This window comes from Scedosporium apiospermum (genome assembly GCF_000732125.1).
Source record: "Scedosporium apiospermum strain IHEM 14462 chromosome Unknown SEQ_SAPIO_0110, whole genome shotgun sequence".
Taxonomy (NCBI): Eukaryota; Fungi; Ascomycota; class Sordariomycetes; order Microascales; family Microascaceae; genus Scedosporium; species Scedosporium apiospermum.
In genome coordinates this window covers 1,405,831-1,423,828 of record NW_015971811.1, presented here as the reverse complement: position 1 = coordinate 1,423,828, position 17,998 = coordinate 1,405,831, and the positions used below count along the sequence as shown (strand labels likewise).

Below are 17,998 nucleotides of genomic sequence, written 5' to 3'. Positions count from 1 at the left end.
TAAGAGCAGGAACGCCGCCGCCATATGGAAGTTTCAAACATATATATCTACATTTCTGAAATTACAAAATGGCGAGCGAAATGGACAGGATGCAAATTCTAGCACGACAAGATTAGAGGGTTCGCGGTTCGCGGTTCGCGGTCCATGAAGCTGATGGTGGTGACGAAGACCAATAAAGAGAGGAAGGTGTGACAGGCATCAACGCAGCAGAATGCAGGACGCTCAACTTCCCCACGCAAGCAGGTGCCGTGTCGTATTGTGGTTGGAAAGGTGAGCCAGGTCATATAAGCCTGGCACCGAAACTGACCTGGGCAGGGGAAACTCAGGGTGCCAAAAGCCTCCCGTCTCGCCGGGTCCCCCAGAGAGGGCCCTTGGCCCATCAGTTTCTTCAATGTTCCAACTTCCAATTGCATGGGAGTTCGCCTTCGCCGAGCATTCCGCACTTATCTCAGGGTCGCCTTGATCGTCGAGGCACTCTCCTTGCTGTGGTGGTGGTGGCTGTGGTGGTGGCTCTGGTGGTGGCTCTGGCGGTGGCTGTCGCTGAAAATGGAAGAACGACGTGGCTGGAACAGCACCCGCAATTGCAAGGCACACACCGCGCCGTCAATGAACCGCCAGTTGCAAGGAGACCGATTATCTAAGTGGACCTGACGATTCGGACAAGGGAGAAGGAGCGAGCACACCCAAACCCCCTCTCCCGTCATCTCAGTAACAGTCAGTTGGTGAACCCGTTACTAAGTGGAATTCGACTACCTTCGTACCTCGACTATTTTACTACTACTCCACGTGCGAGTGAAGAGGGGGGGATGGAGGACAACTCTCAGCTGTCGCAAAAGACTTTAGCTCAACTCTAACACGATAAACTTGGAGCCCTCAAGGTCTAATCACGGGAATCGCCCATGTTGCCAGACGTCCTCCAGGTGCTGGTACATTTATTTCTCTGGCAGTGAGGGGTCAATACTTTTCTTTTCTCCAAAACTCCAAATTGATCAATAAAACGCACTGCCAAGGTAACAGAGCCCGAAGGATGGCACATGAGTGTCCAGTCCGGGCCAGTCCGCATCAGTCTCGGCCCTCCAATTCAATCCGGGCTCTGAGGGTTGGTCATGCAGACACACCAAGACACCATCCATCTCTCTACTTAGTACACTTCTAAACCACGATGCACCAGCACAACTCACAACTCGGATGGGATCTCACCCTCGCGTTTCGTGTCGCGTACCGGGCAATGAGGATCCGATACCGTGGCAGGTGCTTCCTGTATTGCAGTATGCGGTTTGCGGTACACGACCCTTGGTGATTGCAAAGAAGGCCTATCGAACAATCTGCCTGAGAGACATTTAGCACATCAATTGATCGCTCGATGCAGGGGGTCTTGCCCTTGGTGTCACGTCGAGGGCAGCAACGAGGTTATTGCGGACGGTGGGTGGAGGTAAAAAAATTGCATCTCAAAGAGGCTAAAAGAGAACATTAAGGCGTACCCGGGTCTGTCCAGCTCTTGCCCGGGATTTGGACATGGACCCATATTCATCAGGTGGCCCGGTTTTAGGTCCGGCCCCGGCCGCAGTCGGAAAACCGGGCACGATCAAACGATGTCCCTGCAAAACCGCCCAATCCCTCTCTGTAGGCGGGACTTCGATTATAAACCGCACGTAAACGTCAAATCAAGCTGCGAGGTGCAACCCAAATCTCTCCACACTTACCCCGTAGTTATAAATTACCTGTGCAATGTTCGTGGGCCGTGAGGGGAAGGACCACTTCATTTCAGGCAGCAAGAAACATTAAAAGCCAGTGCACACAGAGCTCGATTTACCCCTCTCCCGCAAAAGCGTCCCAGGCTCCCAGGCCTTCTCTGGTGGTTGTAAAATTTGATGAAAGTCCCGAAGCAACACTTCGAAGGCATTTGATCCAGTGCATCCAATGCATCGATCCCCTCCACGCAGAGGCCATGGGGTGAAGAGCTGAGACATGAGAGGCCAAAAACGACGGTGACGCATGCACCCCGTAGTTCCGCGTAATTATGTACTTCGTAACTTCCTGCAAAGTGTATCCCTCATGTACTTTCTGCATGTTGGGTGCTCTTGCTTCTCTTGCACATCGCACATGCCTGACGCTACCCCTCTAGTACATGAGTACCACTTCTGTACAAGCGTCCAACTGCTCCTTCCCTCCCTCAAGCTCCTTCCCCACCACCCACAGGTGACCATGACACCCCATAACATCACCATCAATTTATGCGGTTCCAGTTACGAGTACAGTTGTACCACTACCTAGTGCAAATTGTAAGGTCCGACCTGCATCTGCCGCTCCTACTGCATCATTGACCCCTTCCGTCATAGATTGCTACCTTCATAATCCGTAAAACCTACGTCTCCCCAACGTATGAAGTAGTTTATGTCGAGTGAGCAAAGCTGCCTCACACCATGTAGCACCTCGACTAAAGCTGCCATTACATCAATCCCCCATTGTCTGCTTCGAAAATCGCCTGTTTTTAAATATCCAAGACAACCCAATCCTTGTGCCCATCCATCCCACTTTGCTTCCCTTTTCCGAAATACCATCAACCGCACGAATTCGACCTCCATCGAATCTCGCCCACGAACTTGAATTTATTGACCCGACTACACCTGCTTCGAAAAGAAGGAAATATCCGATACACGAGACCGAGCGAAACCTAGATCATTGAGAACCGGCCAAATCTCCGAACGAACAAGACACAATGGTCGACTACAACGCCTGTACGGAACCCCTCTTATAGCTTGGTGATGGCCCGACATGAACATGAACCCACCTTACAGCACCCTCGAGAGCCCTTAGCATTCCCGCCCAACCACACATCCAGTGCTCTAAATAGTCATGGGCTAACATACGTTTGTCTGCATCTTTCAGGGAACCCCTTCGCCCGTCGCGAGACTCATACGCCCCAGTCCATCACAGCATACAAGGTCCTGACTCTCCTGACCTGGTTGCTTGCCGTCCTTACCTCGGTCTACTATACTGTTGAAGAACCTCGGGATGGCTTCACGATCAGGAGGAGAATATGGGATCTTAACGACCTATACCCCACTGGATTCACCCTAAATCCCATTATTGCGAGCGTCTACTGGTATGTTCATCACCTCCTTCCGACCATCGTGATCCCCTATTAGTCCTCCTGCAGTTATTCACTGGCGGTCAAATGGCAGGATTCTTCTCTTCCTCTTGCAAGTCGGCTATATTAGCCAGCTCTTTTCTAGCGACGCTGCCCGCGTCACTGCCGCCGCCAATGTCGGCAGCCACTTCATCCTAAACAATCTGCTCCACTTCGGATTCGTGATGCTCTTCGTCCGCTCCCACTTCATCTGGGCTGAGGTGGTTCAGGTCATCAACTTCTTCAACCTCCTGAATCTGTACTTCCTCCACCGCACCAACCCAATCCTCATCCACATCGCCTCTGCGTCGGGACCTCTGGCCTGGGCCTTCGTTGCTTTGTACTGGAATGGTGCACTCATGGTCCGCCATCCCGATCACCTTGTCGACAGAGTGTTTGCCAACATCTTCATCTGGTCCATCCCCGTATTTGGACACTTCTGCTTGTTGATCTTCAAGGTTGGTTCTCCTGGTCCCGATGGTGCACCGTCGTAATACTTAACATATCGTGCCTTGATACAGGACTACACCATCGGTTTCTCCCTCAGTATCCTCTCCGCTGCTCTCGGTGTTGGCCAGTTCTTCCACCGGGTCGTCGCCCTCCAGTGGATCTTTGCCTTCGTTAGCATGGCTACCCTCTTCCTCAGCAGCAGCGCTGTCGCTAGTCGTGTCTGGCTTCGACGAGAAGCCCCCCCTCCCGCCGACCAGGAGCGCGCTCCTCTTCTCAACGACGAGAATTAAGCGGGGAACATGAGAGTGGGAGAAATGTGCGGCTGAGCCTAGTGACTCTCAAATCAGTCACACATTGTGAAGGGGTAGGTGTCGTGTGAGTTCTCGAGACTCGATAGTAGTGTGTTGGTATAGGGAATATGGGTATGCATGCGGGCCGTAATGGAGCGAGGGACCTGCCTCCTTCTCACACTTCACCCGGACATCGTCTTTCCCGGTGAAGCGCCCCACGCAAGAGAGTTGACGAACCTAATTCCAGTTGCGTTCTTCTCCCCAAAAGTGTGGTCACACAGAGTTTTATGGGCATTACCAGGAATGCTAGTCAAGCTGGCATATGATGGACAGTACACATAATGTTACAACTGAAACGAGTCTGGTGGATGGTTATCGTTTTGTTTTTGTTTTTTCTAATACTGCACGAATCCCGTGCTCAGTATCAATCAGTAATGGAACTAATACTGCCTTTTCTTTGACCTTTCATTCGGCGTAAGAGGAAGAGAGGCGTCAAGCAGAAACTGGACAGTGAAAGCGGCAGGAACGAATCCTCGGAAGGGGGATGTCGCGGTGCGCTTGTATCCATTCCGGTTCTGAAGTTACGAAGCCGGGTTTCATCATCACTAGGCTCCGAACCCATGCCGGGCCGGGACTCCGAACGATCGGGATGGAGTGGAGCGAACCAAGATTCAAATTGCGCTATTTGAATCCCGCGATAATCTCTCGAGCTCTTATCGATAAAGCTCTCCCTCACCACCAAAAAAATAAAAATAAAAATTTCCCCCTTCTCTCAACTCCCCAATCCCGGAAAAAACCATCTCCCAAACCCAACAATGGAAACCTCCCCAACAAACCCCCAAACACAATGAAACCCCCACGACCCATCCTCCCGTTCCCCATCCCCCTTCACATCGGCACCGACATATGCCGCGTCTCGCGCATCCTCTCCATCCTGACGAATCCGAAGCGCGGGAGGCGGTTTGTCGATCGCGTGCTCTCGCCCGAGGAGAGGGGGTTGAGGCGCGTGAGGAGCGCTTTGGGCGAGGGGTATTGGGGGAAGGAGGCGTGGAGGGGTGGTGATGTTGGGGTGGCGGAGTTTGTTGCTGGACGGTTCGTTGTCCTTTTTTTCTTCCATTCGTTTTCCGCACTCAAGCGATCGATGACGGTGAAGGGGAGGGGCTAACTTTCATTTTCGGCGAGAAAATAGATTCGCAGCGAAAGAAGCCGCGTTCAAGGCGCACCCATTTCGGCGATTAACGTTTCACGATATTGTCATTCGACCTACGTCCGACGGAGAGGAATCCGGGCCCATCGTCGCCGTTATACGGGGCGAGGAGGTGGATCAAATGGCGATGGTGTCCATTAGCCATGATGGGGACTATGCGACGGCCGTCTGTTTGGGATTTGATCCTACGAGGAAACAGCCGAGTGATCGGTGATAATAAGGAGATGGAGAACGATTGCGACTCTACCTACTACCTTGACCTGCCACATCTCAGACGCGACACACGCGACCGAGCGAGAATTGCCGAACAGGTAGACTCCACGGGGTCTCTCGAACACGATCTATTCACTGCATTACCAGGGTTCAAGCACGATAACCTATATCGAGAAAAGTGAAAATTCTACGCTCCAACAACCCAATACCCAATAATTCAATCCGAATATCGTCGTGGCTAGTCATCGGTTCGCCATCTGTATGCCGGTCTGTACGGCTTCTGCGGGCCGCCCTGCGAACCCGCCGAGTGCCGCCGTTCTGCTTGGCACTGCGCGCATCTCTCATGGCGATTGCGGTCCTTCTCATGCTGCCTCGGGGAGGTTCTATTATTCCAATCATCCTTCCAGAAGCTCGGCTCTCGCGGATTCTCGGAAGTAAGTCTGATCGGCTCTTGGCGAGGGACGTAGTCGATGTGGCCTCCCGCCCGAGGTAGCCAGGGATCTATCTCCTTGCCATTCTAGAATAAGAGATCGAGAGGGAACCCTGGATTGAACGGGACGGCTGCTTCGATGCGCGACATGTCGGTCTTGCTCAGACTGGTGATTATGGCCTCCAAGGTTCTTTCGAGCAAACCGATCGTTGGGTTGGAGATTAAAGGGAAGACATAGGGCTGCTTTTGCATCACATAGGCCAAGGCGATGCAGCCAAGCGTTGTCCTCTTTTCTCCCGCGATGGCCTCGAGAGCCCTGCTCAACTTGAGTTGGTTGTCGGTGAGGGTTGGCTTCCGGCCCTTGGAGGTTGCGCGGTGCTTTGCTGTCGAAAACGCAGGACCGCTGAAGGCGCCGCTGGCGACTATCGCCATACCCTCAGATAGGGCCATGGGGGCAATGTCTCGCTCAATATCCCGGCTAGCGGCAGACCAGCGGCCTTGGTAGATGGAGAACGGTCTCAGACCATGGCCGCGGGCATACTCATTGGCCCGGCTGTGTGCCTACATTTAGTTTCTAGGATATAACACCCAATGGCCAGCGTGATATATATCGCCTACCTGACTACCCAGGCAGGCATGTTACTCGCCCCAAGATATAAGACCTTGCCGGCGGCGACGAGGTGATTCAACGACTGCATGAGCTCGGGGAAGTCGGTCGCCTGATCCCACCAGTGGACATACAACTATGAGAGAGAGAGAGAGTCAGCCAACAAATACCATTATCTAGGAGATCGCGTTCCATCTCACGGTGAACGGCACTCACGATGTCGATATAGTCAGTCTGGAGATTCTCCAGGCTTGTGTGGACAGAGGTCGTCAGGCTTTTCGCGCTGTTGCCGGTGGAATTTATCATAATCTCGCCCTCACCGTGTTCGGCGCGGAAGTTGGTCGAGTATTTGGTTGCGATTACTAGTTTGATTTCGGCGTTAATAGTCGACTGGACGTTTATCCCTGGTCGAAACCGGGCGTATATACAGGGGACTAGGAACTTCTATTCTTTTAGCTTACCAAGCTGATCTCGGATGTGCCTCCTCGCCATCCAGCCACCAATGATTCTCTCTGACTCGCCTCCTTGATAATTGTTGGCAGTGTCTATAAAGTTACCTATGCCATGTCAGTAATAGCTGGGTAGGTGATGGTTACCGACTGCCAATCCGCTCGGTTCTTACCGCCCTAGTAGTTCGGTCAGTCTCTGCCGTATCCCCAGAGTGAGTCCTTACAGAGGCAACACACATGGTCATAGTAGAAATCCAGAACCGTTTCAGCCTCGTCCTGGGAGGATCCTTCACCATCCCTATATACATAAAATATCATCAGCATTCCATCACACATCAGTATGTAGTTCATAAATGTTAGAGTGTTTTGCTTACCAGCCTCTGCCAAAGTTCATTCCACTCAGACAGAATGGGCTTACTCTTACCGATGCACTGGGAGAGAGCAGGCGATATCGGCCCAAGGGGCTCTTAGGAGAAGGAGGAGACGGGATGCTAGACATGTTATGCACCATGGTGTCTAGTGTTGTGATGTATTGAAAAGCTAGGATTCTTAGTTGATGATGTTTGGAGATGATTATAGGTTATGTTGGAGAAGAGAGTGGTTGGTAGTTAGTACAAGAAGGGAAAAGTCGAAGATTGAGAAATAAACTTAGCCACAAACTCTTGAAAAGATCCTTCATAAAAGCTCATAGTCTGTTCATCTACCTCCAGGGTGATTCTCATGGAACATTTGAAGCCGTTATTGTGCAGGAGATCAACGTAAGTTTAGCAACATAAGAAGTATGTGCAAGTGAGATCACATTTTAGCCGTACTTCAGTAGTAGAAGTAGCAGCAGTAGCAGCTCTTTCCTAATTCAAGAGGTACACCACCCTCTAGAGAACTGCTTCCGGTCCTTCTTTCCTTAAATAACTAGGCTGGTCTACGGGGGATTGATGGCTCTTTCTTCTTTCACTAACACCTTGACCGAGGTTTACACAATAAATCAATGGCTTCAAATCCAGTTCTATGTTCACCGCAGGAACATGAACTCTGGCGAGCATACTAGTGTCATGAGTAAATCGGCTCCCCTCTATCTGGAATTGCTATGGATTTACCTACTGACATTCAACATGGGTTCTTCCTCCGTCCATCGCCAGTTTCAGAACTCGCAGGCCTGAACAGGGACGGCAAGGCAATCCCAGTCCCTGGTCATGGCTTTCAGGTCAACTCGTTTGAGGGTATATCTGCCTCGGAGACCGGAGAATCGCTCTTGGATCTACGACCCTACGGGTTCGGGTTGCTAGTGGCCGAGTAAGTTACCTGATATTTGCCGGAGAGCGCTCTCTAATAGGAGGGGTACGGATTTTCAGATTTTCAGATATCAGTGTTCCTCTGGATGACAGTATATCCGAAGATAGTCATTCCTCTCCGAGGCGGTCTTATTCGACCGGCCCGCCAGCTCAGCCGGTCGATATCTCGGAAGATGGCAGCTCTCGGTTGTTTACACGGAAAGCAGCATATTCCGAATCGCCTAGCTCCGACTTAGCCCACGCCGGTGACCGTAAGAAAAGGGGTGCGTCCTCGGATGCTACCCACCAAAGTGTAGCGGAAGGCCCCACACACATGACGAAAAGCCATGTGAGATTCCAGTCAGCTCGCCATGTTCCTATAAGGCGCAGAAGGCGTAGGCGACGTAAGCCCTCGTGCCCACGCGGGCCCGAGAGGCTTGGCCATTTTAAGATGCCCGGGGAGACACCGAACTTGTCGAGATTTAAAATCCCAAGCCAATCGAAAGAGCGGCCTATTCCAGGGACGGCTGCGTATCAGGGCAACGATGGTTTTGAAGGGGCGGAAACAGTTCCGGGAAAGAACATGGTATTGGCGTCAAGGAGCAAGCCCCGAGCTATCCCAGGAGTGGGAACGTTGTCCCTTGCCAGGCGAGGTCTTCGCAAAGCCACAGATAATTCAAAGCTACCACCCGCCAATGGTAGTGTTCTTGCGTCGACTAACACTAACGATGATGTCACGATCGAGGGAGCAAATACTAGCAACCGGCTACCAAGCATGTTACCAAGCAGTGAGGCTTCTGTACAGCACAGCTTTTCTTCTGATGCCTGGGTGAATAGTGGTCACACTCCACGCCATTCCCTTCCTAGCACCGAAAAGAACATTGGTGAGAGTGAGAACCCTACTAAGCCATTCTCAAAGTTGTCTTCAAGAACGACCACTAACATGGAATCAACCCCATGTGAAAGTCGAATTTAGCGGGGGGCTGGACGAAGAGAATCTTGACGATCTCGCCGAGAAAGTTCCAGAAACACCGCTCCGGCGTCCCTCGCCGAAGCCGAGTTACTTCTCGGCGCTTGCTTGTCCACTGGAAAGCCCACAAAGCGCTGGCTATCCCTCAATTCTCTCGTGGAGTGGCCGAATGCCTATTATTTCTGCTTCAGATCCACGATTCCCTTCCTGGAGGGAATTCATCTTACACCCAGCAGCAACCGACAGAGATAAGGTGCCGCCCGTTACAACAGATGGTTTGGGGGGATGTCAATGAATACCGGAGGTAAACAACGCCAGCCCTTCTACTTGGATGGTTAACGGATGCGAGACGGCCTGCAGAAATTTATTGATCCAATTTCGTAATATGGTTTGGGAGCATTTCATACATGGGTTCGCCATACTAATCGACACACTATTAATACACCCCCCCTACTCTGTCTTGAGGACAGCGATGGTGTCCCCATTCTTCACTACCTTTTCTGGCATAAGCCTGGAAATTGGAACAAGGAGGGAGGCCAATACAACAAGCCAAAATGTGGTCACTATCTGCACCAAAAACCAAATACCCGAGCCGACAATGGGCAGCGCAACTTTGAGGATTTCGCTGGGCTGAATGAGCTGTTCGTGCTCGACAATGTACAGACGGGTTCGTCCGCCCGGAGCAGAGGGATCCTCGGGGTCGCATGGGGGTAGGAATTGACCTTGAGCATCGAGGGTTCGTTGAACGAGACGAAAGATGAGAGTGGATTTGATCGTTGGCGAGTGGAAGGGGATGAATTTGGGATGGACGTTTTCTGAGATGTGAGCTGTAAGTGTAGCCGTTCGTTGATCATAGACTAAAATGGAAAGTCAATGTCAGTTTAGCGTGGCAGTAGCTTTGATATAATTGATATTTATCTCAAAAGGCACTAGCATCATAGTTGCTGTTGTAATAATAAGAGGGCCGTGAAGCCATACCTGCGGATTCGAGATTGAAGCTAGAAATGTCGACAAACATGCATCTTAACCTATAGAGAAGACGAGTGATGTGACGCGAGTTTATGGGAGGGAGAGGGAGATATGGAATGTGGATGTCATCGAAAGAAGGAACTCGGATGAGAGGATGGACGAAGGAGGAGGTGGGGAGAAAGTAGGTGTTGAAAGCATCGCGTTGATCGTCGGGTACGCCAAAGGCGAACTTCTTCATCAGGGACTTGATGTCCTTGACTGCGGGTGAGAGGAGAGTTAGGTCAACCGGAAGAATTGTCTTTTTCTCTTTTCAAAAATAGTGAAGAGCTTGATATCTAACCTGGGTGATCCATGATGAATCGTATTCAAAGATCCAAGAATTGTGCCAGCCTCGAAGCTTGAAGGGTTGAATCGGAGCTCGTCGTTCCTATCGTTGGAGGTGTGGTGGTTGTCTTGGTGGTTACGGGGATCGGGGCAGCTCTTGCGGTGATGCGAGGTGATGCGAAGTGATGCTTCCAAAGAATTGCGAGTGCGTGCCTGGTACTGATGTGGATTATCGCAATTGAGTTGCGGAGTTGCTGAATCGACTCGCCCAACTTGGCGAGAATTTGGGATTTATTATAACTGAGAATCTGGTGATGCAGGAGATGGGAAGGAATGTTGAACACAGTGAGGAATGAATGATAGATATATTTGCATGTGAGAGAGGAAGCAGGTCGAGCGATAGGTGAGAGCTACTTCGTACTTCGTGGCGATTTGTATAAGTGCCCGTTCAAGTTAGATCGGGCGTCAAGTGTCGTCATAGATGGGTTTTCGGAGGCAGCGGGAGAGCGAAGATGGGGCGACGATTGATCCCATTTGATGCTGCTCTCTTGGTCAGGTCGGGACTATCTAACGACTTCGTTCGTAGGGCAGGAAAACTTGGCTCTGATGATACTTCCAGACACAATGTTTCTCCCAAGGTATAAAACAGGTATCTCGTCTTCCTGCTTGCAAGTGGTGACACGACAGGGGAAAAAAAGAAAAAACTTGGCGGCAAGAAGCTTTGAAGGCACAGGTACGAAATCAGGAACCCCAGGTTGGTTCAGTCCGAACAAGGTCTCACTTGAAAACGGAACATTTGAAACTCAATAGTTGTAGCTACAAGTCCTCACGCTTCGACTAGACATTGCTAGGCACTATATTGTACCAAAAAACAGCTCGTAAAGAAAAGAAAGACAAGCCCCAAGTCCCATCGTAGACGCCATATCCTCGTACATGTTTTCTGCATATTTCCTTTTCCGAAGCTTCGTAACATCTCCCCATCCGCGATACTTCCCCGCAGTCCGAACCTCCGAGCCACTCCTTTTCTGCCCTAGTTGATATCATAGAGAAGCAGCAAAACCTTTCCCCTGAGATCCAAGAAAATCCTGCGAAAAAGAAAAGAAGGCGACAGGCAGAACTATATACCTCGTTACCCACAATTCAAAGAGCCCACCCTCAACCATCTAGTCCGACAGCCCAAGCCCAAACCTTTCCCAACTAATACCAACCGCACACTCCCAAGAAACTCCCCCAACCACCTGCAGTTCAATAGTCCCTGCTACTCCTCCTCCGACTGTGTCTCCTCTCTGACTCATACGTACTACTCTCTGCCCTCCTGCTCCCCCTCCTTGGCGGCAACAAGTCCTCCTCCACCACAACAATCTCATCGTCATCGCTAACCGTGCTCACCGTCCGCGGCGCCCTCGCCCTACTAACCCTCCTTCTCCTCTCCACATAAATCTCACTATCACTCTCCGGCGGCTCGGCATCAACAATAATCGGGCGCGGAGCACCTCCCCTACTACTATGCCTCCTCATTTCCCCACCACCTCCGCCCCCGCTCTCCCTCATCCTCACCTCCACAGTTTCCCGCACTCTCACACCCGAGCGGGACCGTGACCCTCCTCCCCCTCGCCGCCTCCTACCTAGAGTGCCTAGCGTCAGCACCGAGCTGCCGCCTATGTAACTTGATGCCGTTTCGCTGTAGACGGGCGGCGCGATGTTGAGACATGTGTAGATGAGGAAGATGACGAGGAGGAACCCGGCTATGGAGCCGAGGACGATGCCGGCGACGACGCCGGGGTGAGGGGAGGAGTTGAGGTCGCTGTAGGCGGAGGGGACGGAGCCGACAGTTTGCTCGTCGTCGCGCGGGAGGAGGTGGAGGGGTCGTGCGATTGGGATGTCGATAGCGGGCATCGTGACTCGTTCTTTTTCCGCCTCTTTCGCGCGCGCACTTTCGATCAGTTGTTTTTTTTTTTTTTTTCCTTCCTTTTTCCTGGGATATCCGTTTGGGGTCCGGGAGACCTTGAATTTGCGACTCGTAAGGCGTAGGTCTTTTTCAACACCCTCTAAGACGTCGGCTGCCTCGAGGCAGGACCTGGGGTCGGTACATCAATGGAACTAACCCCACCAACTGTGAAAGTAAATAATTCAATGTCGTAATAAAAGGTAGCTCATTCAGCCTCGAGAATTGGGTTGGCGATGCAGTGAATCCGAAATAGCGCTAAATAGCTTCCCGCGATCGTTATGGTGGGGATTTCTTGGAGGAAAAAAAGAAGTTCGGGCAGGTCGAAAAGATGCAGCAGGAGCCTGTGTCGCACCGAGAGTGTCAGCCCAGGATTTCGCGGCGCCTTGATGCTGCGATTCGGTCGTCCGGGCGATGAGGAGAATTGGCGGGGATGCGACGAAGTGTTAAGAGCTGGCGGACGGCTGTTGGCAGGTGTAAGTACATGAGCTTCGTGGATCTTCCCAATTGACTTTTTGGGACTCGGATGATCACCGAGTTCTAGAAATCTCATGCGAACGGCATTGGATCTTGATTAAATTGATTCTGAAGTTGTCAAAGAGGAGATGCGAGTATTTAATGAATTTATTGGGCGAGGACTACTGCATGTTGATGCATAAAATACTCTCACGGCAGCCAGTGGTCTTGTCGCCGACTTTGGCCTGCAGCTCCCAATCCTGGTCGACTCTTGTGCCTACACCACAACGACTCATGATCTTTTCTTCACACGGCATCATTATCAAAACGAAACAATTTTCACAAGGCTTGGATGTTCAGTTTCGTACGTGCACTTGAATGTGTTTTGTTTTCACCCTGGGTTCCCAGATCCCTCCTAGAATCTACGCTTCTTCTATCCAAGTATCCGTGAGCAGAAAAGGGAATAGGCAAAACGAAGGGGAAAAAAAAAAAAAAAAAAAAAAAAAAAAAAAAAAAGGAAAGGAAAAAAAAGGGAAATAAAGAAATTCAACATGCCTTCTTAGAAGGCGCATTGGGATTTGAGCCCAATGCGGGGGTCGAACCCGCAGCCTTGAGATTAAGAGTCTCACGCTCTACCGATTGAGCTAACCGGGCAGGCTAGTGTTTCTTGTTGTGTTTAGTCTCCTCGAGTGGCAATCTTAGGGGATGGGGTAAAGGAAATCTGGGAACTAAGAATATAGCTCTAGATATAACGTCACCGAGGGTCTTCACGATTCACACAACGCAGAATCCCTTCCAGCGAGGCTGCCATTTTGGAAACCCTCGCCTACTTCTCTCGATGGGCCTGGACAATGTTTTCTTCACGTCGGAGAAGCCTTGCTTCGCTGCTTGGGTTCAACAGCGGAAAAGTGGACCAGGTCGGCACCAGTCAAGCTTGTAGTGTCCACAGCATATCACTAGTTGTTAAGAGCCAAGGGGGGAAAGGAGAGAGATCTGAAAATGGTTCGACATATGCCCAGTTGTATTTTGCTGGCTTCCTATATGAGATGAGTAGGGGATCTACAGGGGAGATTGCTTTTACGCCAGAGTGGCGGATATGCGGGTGAGCTCTTGGTGCTTTTTGGATTGGGAGGTATACACTCAGTGAGACACTATGAAGAATGTTGCCAGCGAGAAGAGGCTCATTTTCCGGTTGCACCGGAATATCAAGTAGATTTCCCTCCTGTGGAGGAGTTGGAGTCATCCAGTCCTCGCGCTGTGCCGTGTCCAAAAGGTTATGACCGACCTGACTTATGACGAGATGGGGGGAAGGAATTAGGAGTGGCTTCGTGAACGCAAGTCACCGCGTCATGAAATAAATCAATATATCTAACTGCCAGAAGAGAAGTAAAGGCGAGCTCTGTCAATGACATCCCGGAATTTCGAGATCCCAACATGCATCTGACACTAGCGACACTGAATGCCGTTACCTTCAGCGACATGCTAAAGTGGTCGCTTTTCATCTGCGGCTTGGATGCATGGAATTGCGACAAGACTCCGGGTGAACCGGTAAGCAACAGCCATCTCCCCACCTTGAAACATCGGGGCGTCTGGCCGCGCAGCTCTATCGTGTTGAATACGAACTGGTCGAACTGCTTGTAGTCCTCCCGAACAGCCCGGCATAGGGCCGGCAGCTTCCACTAAAACGTAGGTGTCTATCACCTGACAGCGTGTCTTTTTGGCGTCCGCAGCAATCAAAGCTGGCTGAATTTTCGCTAAGATTAGTTCGTGGTGCGGGGTTCACTCCAGTGCATCTCAACAAATACGGATTGATGCGCCGCTGATTACTATTCGGCGCGTCAGCGGGGAAGCACGGCTCCCGCCGCTAACTTTGTATTCGTCGGAATGAGTCGTCGTGATACCATTCAGTCAGCTTTCACAGCCCAGTCAGACTTCACCCCTTGAAGTCTGAAAGGAGGTGATGGTGCAGATGAGCTCTTGGCACGCGTGCTAAATCCGTTGAGGTTTAATGCTCATGGAGCGTCAGCCCTGAATAGTTTTAGGCATCCCCTCCTTGTGGCCTTGAGCAGGGTGCGCGGGCCAGAGTTCCCCCACCCCCCGCGTTTTTCACGGAGCAACTTCATGCCCGCTAGATCCCGTGCGAAAGAAGCCAGAATCGTGCAAGGAATTGGTTAGAGTCCGCACATCGGTACCTCTGTCCCAGAACTTCTGTGAGGGCCCCGCTCTCCACAGTGTCGGAGAGGATCAACGTTGAATCGTTGCTGTGCCGCAGGAGCGAGGAGAAGTGTTTTCCTTAGCGGTTAAATCTTTAATGCAAACATAACAACGCTTGGCCCAACCCAGCTTCCTCTTTTTCAAATCCAGCGATTTCTCTCCAGGTTTTCTCCATATTTCGAAATAGTATTTCTTGAAGACACACCGTAAACATGTCGTCCGAGACCCAGGCACCAACGAAGACGTACCGCGGCAACTGCCATTGCGGCGCCTTCGTCTATGAGGCCGAGGTCCCCGAAATCAAGAGCGCGATGCAGTGTGGCTGTAGCATCTGCTTCAAGAAAGGCTATCTTCTCATTTTCACGCCCGCTAGCACCGTGAAGATCGTCAAGGGCAACTTGGATGATCTCACGACATATGAATTTGGCAGCAAAAAGATTTCTCACATGGTAGGCGTTTGACCGGTCTGCGTTCACACCGGGATCGGCAGTCAAATAGATGAGCATACTGACTTCGGTGCAGTTCTGCCCCAAATGCGGCGTCTCTGCGATCGGGAAGGGAGACACTCCCAATGGCACTTTGTATGCGTTGAATGTATGGGCGTCCCCTTAGCGTCTAAATTGTCATCGTTTCTGAAGTCCGTTTCGCTCGATACTAATTCGTCTGCGGCTTGACAGGTTCATTGTATCCAAGGGATGGATACCCATGCTCTGGAAAAGACCCCGTAGGTGCTTTGTATGCCGGGATAGTAAAGGATATATATGCTGATATGCTTTCAAAGAGCTGGAGGTGAGAAGATCGGACAAGAGCATGTGGTGCCCGAATACTCCGGCCCGGAACCGACCGCCGAGATCGAGGGTTCGAGGATGTACTACGGTAGCTGCCACTGCGGGGCTGTCACGTTCGCCTTGCGCAGCAAACCTATCGACAAGAATTATGACGGGTTCGGGCCTGTCGCTCCAATTGCGGAATGCACCTGCAGTATCTGTGAAAGGGTAAGCCAGCCTCCTCGCATCCATGGTCGCGGGCGCCAAACCCCTTTGTCAAACATCCGGAAACTAACGCTCGTTTAGTACGGAGTGGTATGGATATACCCCAATAAAGACCAGCTTGTCATTCAGGGGTGGGATTCGATCACCGATTATACCTTCAATAGTGGAATGGTGCTCAAGTCGTTCTGTAAGAAGTGCGGAGTTCTCATCGCGAACAAAGTTAGGGACCTCACCCAGGATGAGATGGACAAACTGGACGAGGCGACCAGGGCCTTTGCGAAGGCGAACAACCTCTATCCGGTAAATATCAGAGCGCTGGACAATTTCACTCTCGATGAGTTGGATATCAAGGTAGTCCCGGGTCACAAGCACGGCACACCCTACGTGAACCCTTAGAAGTATCGGCAACTCTCACCGCACAAACTCGCCTGGGTGAAGGGGGTCGTCGACACGTCTCCTGGAAGATAGTCGTTCAATTCAGCATGATTGATGATAACCACCTCAACGGAGAGTGGGATTTCATCCGATCGCAGTGGCTGTGGCAGTCTTTGATGTTGATGAAGATACAGGTTTCGCACGGGTAGGGTTTCCATCGTCATCGAACCGCGCCCACTCGAAAAACGTGCATGACTCTTTGCCCGGGACGTTTCCTCCGTGACACATCCAGAAGTATTTGCCGTAGTTTTCCTTCTTCTTTTGCACTACCCTAAGCACGCAAGGTATATTGCACTTGCACCTGGGTGTAAAATTTGGATGCATGGTATCCCGATAATACCGGTATGTGATGTTTATTCGCTTGTTCCCAGCAATTGGGTGCGGTTCAACTGAGAGCGCAGGTGCCACAGAATGTTTCCACTCCTCCTGCATCTCGGCATGCATAACAAGCAGTGAATTGTGCGGAAGGTGGATGGAGATCTGGCCCTCAGCATCCGGGTTATCGGCCGCGTCTTTATCCGAGTCCCTTGGCAGGATACGCCGCACTCTGAATTCTCGGGACACGCCCAGAGAGATGGAGCCGATGACTGCACGAGGTCCAAGGTAAGTGAGCTGGTCGCTGTGCCAGCCAACGCTCTCCTTCGGGCCATTGTAGCAGTTGACAAAAGCTGCATTCGGAACCCAGGGTTTCGCAGATTGGTACTTCAACTTTTGGCCATTTGGGTATCGCGTGCGTATCCTCGTCTCGATTTCTTGGTTCACCGCTTCCTGGACGATAGGTTTCACCTTTAGCAGATGAGGCGTAAGTCGACGGACGTCCTACAGATAAATTTGAGTATCGAGACTAGAAGATAAGAGGAAGGCAAAACGACAAATGAAAAGTTCCCTACTGTAAGTCTAGCGCCGTTATAAAGGTAAGCGGTCTTTTGCTCCCGCATCTCGTCGTAGCTTTCGACGAAGAAGCCGGAAGTATGCGGGCTCGAGACCACATTTTCAAAGAGCTTGAACGTAATCTTCTCAAACGATTCTGACTCGGCCAACAGTTCTTCCAATAGCGCATTCGCTTCTTCGGCTGGCAGGAAATTGTGAATGATGGTGCAAGGCGTGTGTTCTGCGACATCGACAGGGTCATAGAGATGCATCGTAGCCCCTTTCTTTGATATCAACCTCTTCCTAGCAGGAAGGGCTTGTCCATCGTCACTCTTCGGCAAAGCAAAGTGCCTAAGAGAAGGTTGATAGGCAAGAGCGCTATTCAGCTTCTTGAGTGGTCTCTGGGACTTGAGAATCGCAGACGCTTCTGCGACTGACCCATCATGGGCAAGGAGTATGTCGAGTAATATCTCTTGCTCGATGCTGGGATGAAGTGACGAAAGTATGGCAAGTTTCACGTCAGTTGGTTCATCTTTCGTGCTTTCAAGAGCGTCTTCAAGCTCGTCAGTCTTCTTGCGCTTCCGAGTAATAAAGGCATCCATTGTCCATTGTTTGAAAAGTGTGAAAATTAAGAGAATTTCAGGTTACATATACTGGGGAGGCAGACATCCACCCCACTTTATTTGGCTGGTTTAGAAATCAGAATTCACCCCGCAGGCAGCGCAGAAATCTCTCGTCACAGAAAGGGCGTATTCTTCTACTCCGTAGTTGTAGATGGA

General features: G+C 51.1%; 6 protein-coding genes and 1 pseudogene across 6 annotated transcripts; 3 read left to right on the top strand and 4 right to left on the bottom strand.

Moving 5' to 3' along the window:
- Nucleotides 1-2,719: 2,719 nt before the first annotated feature.
- SAPIO_CDS7338 (uncharacterized protein) lies at nucleotides 2,720-3,870 on the top strand (the record flags this gene model as incomplete). The annotated part of the gene is made up of 4 exons (XM_016789220.1): nucleotides 2,720-2,738; nucleotides 2,890-3,106; nucleotides 3,186-3,588; nucleotides 3,652-3,870. The coding sequence occupies 4 exons, from the start codon at nucleotides 2,720-2,722 to the stop codon at nucleotides 3,868-3,870; spliced, it is 858 nt and encodes a 285-aa protein (XP_016641047.1).
- An 847-nt stretch (nucleotides 3,871-4,717) lies between these two features.
- SAPIO_CDS7337 (uncharacterized protein) lies at nucleotides 4,718-5,291 on the top strand (the record flags this gene model as incomplete). The annotated part of the gene is made up of 2 exons (XM_016789219.1): nucleotides 4,718-4,962; nucleotides 5,060-5,291. The coding sequence occupies 2 exons, from the start codon at nucleotides 4,718-4,720 to the stop codon at nucleotides 5,289-5,291; spliced, it is 477 nt and encodes a 158-aa protein (XP_016641046.1).
- Nucleotides 5,292-5,807: 516 nt separating this feature from the next.
- On the bottom strand, nucleotides 5,808-7,287 carry SAPIO_CDS7336 (Aryl-alcohol dehydrogenase (NADP(+)); the record flags this gene model as incomplete). Its single annotated transcript, XM_016789218.1, has 6 exons — nucleotides 5,808-6,273; nucleotides 6,339-6,463; nucleotides 6,544-6,689; nucleotides 6,789-6,884; nucleotides 7,001-7,074; nucleotides 7,151-7,287. The coding sequence occupies 6 exons, from the start codon at nucleotides 7,285-7,287 to the stop codon at nucleotides 5,808-5,810; spliced, it is 1,044 nt and encodes a 347-aa protein (XP_016641045.1).
- A 2,177-nt stretch (nucleotides 7,288-9,464) lies between these two features.
- SAPIO_CDS7335 (uncharacterized protein) lies at nucleotides 9,465-10,336 on the bottom strand (the record flags this gene model as incomplete). Its single annotated transcript, XM_016789217.1, has 4 exons — nucleotides 9,465-9,525; nucleotides 9,595-9,871; nucleotides 9,993-10,241; nucleotides 10,324-10,336. 4 exons carry the CDS (start codon nucleotides 10,334-10,336, stop codon nucleotides 9,465-9,467), a joined length of 600 nt encoding a protein of 199 aa, XP_016641044.1.
- A 1,216-nt stretch (nucleotides 10,337-11,552) lies between these two features.
- SAPIO_CDS7334 lies at nucleotides 11,553-12,203 on the bottom strand (annotated as a pseudogene; the record flags this gene model as incomplete).
- A 2,931-nt stretch (nucleotides 12,204-15,134) lies between these two features.
- On the top strand, nucleotides 15,135-16,310 carry SAPIO_CDS7333 (uncharacterized protein; the record flags this gene model as incomplete). The annotated part of the gene is made up of 5 exons (XM_016789216.1): nucleotides 15,135-15,371; nucleotides 15,445-15,503; nucleotides 15,600-15,646; nucleotides 15,706-15,917; nucleotides 15,996-16,310. The coding sequence occupies 5 exons, from the start codon at nucleotides 15,135-15,137 to the stop codon at nucleotides 16,308-16,310; spliced, it is 870 nt and encodes a 289-aa protein (XP_016641043.1).
- A 123-nt stretch (nucleotides 16,311-16,433) lies between these two features.
- Nucleotides 16,434-17,821, bottom strand: SAPIO_CDS7332 (GRF zinc finger domain-containing protein; the record flags this gene model as incomplete). Its single annotated transcript, XM_016789215.1, has 2 exons — nucleotides 16,434-17,168; nucleotides 17,240-17,821. 2 exons carry the CDS (start codon nucleotides 17,819-17,821, stop codon nucleotides 16,434-16,436), a joined length of 1,317 nt encoding a protein of 438 aa, XP_016641042.1.
- Nucleotides 17,822-17,998: the final 177 nt, after the last annotated feature.